Here is a 2956-nt window from a genome sequence, read left to right as displayed (position 1 = left end):
TTAAGCACTGTGATCTCAGATTCTGAAAGTACTTTTGGTTTCTCCTTACTTTCCGATCATATTCAGAAGTGTTCAGTAGAATTAATTCTGTCTGCATCCTTGTTTGTCAGTTTTGTCTTGGATCACTGGACTTGGACTGGATCACTTTCTTCCTTTGATAATTTTGGTTCATCTTACTCCTTCTCTATTCTTTCCCAGCAAGTGGTTATAGATTTTTGACATGTGTGAGATACTTGCTGTTCAGTGTGGTTGGACTATTGTTGCTATGGGCACTGATGTTTATCAGAATATCATTTACGAAAAATCCCCTTCTTTCTCCACTGAGAACTTACTACTGCCTTCCCATATCTGATTTGAAGTCTGTAGTTAAAAAACACTTTCTTGCCTTTGCAAACATACCTTAACTCCATCTAACCCTTCCATAGGCCCACTTGACATTGACCTGGCCGACATTGTCCTGCCAGAGAATAAGCTTTCCCTTCTGGTCTCCAGACTGTCACTGAGCAGTACCTTATGACCTATTACCTGCATGAATTTCTGATAAAATTCTTTGGATGCAAAATAGTAAATGAATGGATCTATACAGATGTTCAGGCAGCTGAGGCATAGGGTGAGCTTGTAAGCAGGGTAGAAACTCTTGTTGAAAAAGAGACGGCTGATCATGTGCACAAGTAGAATAAAGTTATTAGGGGCGAAGCAAGTGACGAATACCAAGAGGACAATTCCAGCCAGGTAAATAGACCTAGTCTTCTGCCTGCTGCCATATCTGCTAGAGGTCTGAATGAGCTTCCGAATAGTGCCAATGTAGCAGGCTACTGTCACTATGAATGGGATCAGGAAGAGAAGAACAAACAGCGTCAGAAGAAAGGTTGCCCATGCCACAACATTAGGCAGCATGTCCCATTTGAGCACATCGAAACAGGTTATGATCCCTAGTGCTTTTACTTCATAGGTCAGATCTGTGCTTGCCAGTGGGTATAGGGCCAATAGCAAAACAGCCCACGTGCCCAGGCAGGTAGCAAGTGCATATCTCTTTCTTCTCCACTTAACTAACTTCATGGGATACACCACTCCCAAGAACCGCTCTATGCTGATGCAGGTCATGGTGAGTATGGAAGAATACATGTTTGAGTAGAACATAACTGTGACTAAGCTGCAAAGACTCTTACCAAAGATCCAGTTGTTGTTCTTGATGTGATAGATAATCTGGAAGGGAAAGCAGCAAGCCAGTGTGAGGTCTGTGATGCTAAGGTTAATCATGAAGATAACTGAGGGTGTCTTGGGTTTGATGTGGCAGCAGAGCACCCAAAGGGAGAACACATTCCCAGGGATGCTGATGAGGGCCACCAAGGAGTACACAGCTGGGAGGGTGATTGCAATAGCTCTGTTCTGAAGCATGGCCATTGTTTCATCATCCAGTGCGGATTTATTTGTATGCATTATGGAAAAGAAAATTGTTGATTCTTAAAAGCCTTCTGGATCGTATCATGAGAGTTCAGTTAAAATCTAAAGGGCAAATATAAAGAGAAGAGATATGTCAAACCAATAGTTAAAATACATTTTCCCTGTTAATTAAATGGAAAACAATAGCATTATTTACGCTCACATTTCAAGTTAGTTTTGAATTGAACTGTCATTACATCGATCTGGAAAATATTAAGTGTGAAATCCTAGCCCTATTGAAGTCATGGCAAAACTGCCATTAACTTCAGTGGGGCCAGGATTTCACTCCCAAATTCTGGCTGCCCTTTACCATTCCCACTTTACATTCCTGTGTTTATCCAACAACAGTGTGGGGTCAAAGGTGTGAATGCATTGCAGCCAAAAAAGAGAAAGGGAAATGACAGATCAAAAGTTAGCTCTGTGATGAGACAAGGTGGGTGAGGTAATATCTTTTATTGGACCAACTTCTGTTGGTGAGAGAGACAAGTTTTCGAGCCACACAGAGCTCTTCTTCAGGTCTGGAAAACACTCAGTTTATTTCCCAGACCTGAAGAAGAGCTCTGTGTAAGCTTGAAAGCTTGCCTCTCTCACCAACAGAAGTTGATCTAATAAAAGATATTACCTCACTAACCTTGTCTCTCTAATATCCTGGGACACACATGGCTACAACAACACTGCACGTAACAATAGAAGAACTCTATGGTGGACATAACGGGGGCCCAGAATGAGGCCAAGGCTAATGCAACTGGCAGCGGTGGGGACTGATAGTAGTGTAGAAAGGCCTATAGGACCCACTATATCCAGCTGGTGGCAACTATTGATGAATGTTTTAATTATTAGTTATTTCTCATAGTGCCCCAAAACTTTCTAGACTTCTGCCAAAATAGATTAAAATATATGACTGTTGCCCCAGAGACTTTATAAGCTAAAATCAGACAAGGAGTTATGAGGGGCTACAAAGACAGGAGGGAGGGGGCTGAGAGTATGAGCCCTGTATAGCCTTAAATTCCCCAATTTTTTTTTTTTAGAGTTAGCAGCCTTGGCATACTTTTAACATACGATAATTCAAATGTACTAAAAAAGATTTGATACTAATAAGGGTCTGTATCAAACAGATAACATCAGTTATTGTTGTTTGTCCTCTCAGGGTTTCTAGCCACAGTGTGTTTGGGTCTTGCTAAGCAATCTGAGACACAGAACAAGGCAGATAAGAGGCAGAATCTATAAGAACCCAGAGATAAGTTCTAATATGCAATTCACATGAAAAGAAATTAACACATGCCAAGAAATAACTGAATCCCATGATCACAATTGCACAAAACCCTTAGGAGCAAATTCATCACAGCTGAATTTCATTCGTGTTAGTGGAGTTACACCAGAAGAGAAACTGGCCCTTTGTTTTTAAGAGGGAATTGCAAAGTCACTTCCTGACACAAAACTGTTGAAGAAGTGCAGCACGTGCAGAAGTCTCTCTCCCCCATCAGTCTGTCCATGGCTTTTACAGAAAAACATT

General features: G+C 41.3%; 1 protein-coding gene across 1 annotated transcript; it reads right to left on the bottom strand.

The window, feature by feature from the left end:
• Positions 1-366: 366 nt before the first annotated feature.
• On the bottom strand, positions 367-1440 carry LOC123355276 (P2Y purinoceptor 8-like). Its single transcript, XM_044997573.1, has one exon. The coding sequence runs from the start codon at positions 1438-1440 to the stop codon at positions 367-369; it is 1074 nt and encodes a 357-aa protein (XP_044853508.1).
• Between the last annotated feature and the right edge of the window lie 1516 nt (positions 1441-2956).

Source organism: Mauremys mutica, chromosome 1, assembly GCF_020497125.1.
Source record: "Mauremys mutica isolate MM-2020 ecotype Southern chromosome 1, ASM2049712v1, whole genome shotgun sequence".
NCBI lineage: Eukaryota > Metazoa > Chordata > Testudines > Geoemydidae > Mauremys > Mauremys mutica.
The sequence above is the reverse complement of the archived record's forward strand: the minus strand, read 5'-3'. Positions and strand labels throughout refer to the sequence as shown.

Coding starts and splice junctions, on each gene's coding strand:
- LOC123355276 (XM_044997573.1), bottom strand. CDS start 1,440: ATGCATACAAATAAATCCGCACTGGATGATGAAACAATGGCCATGCTT.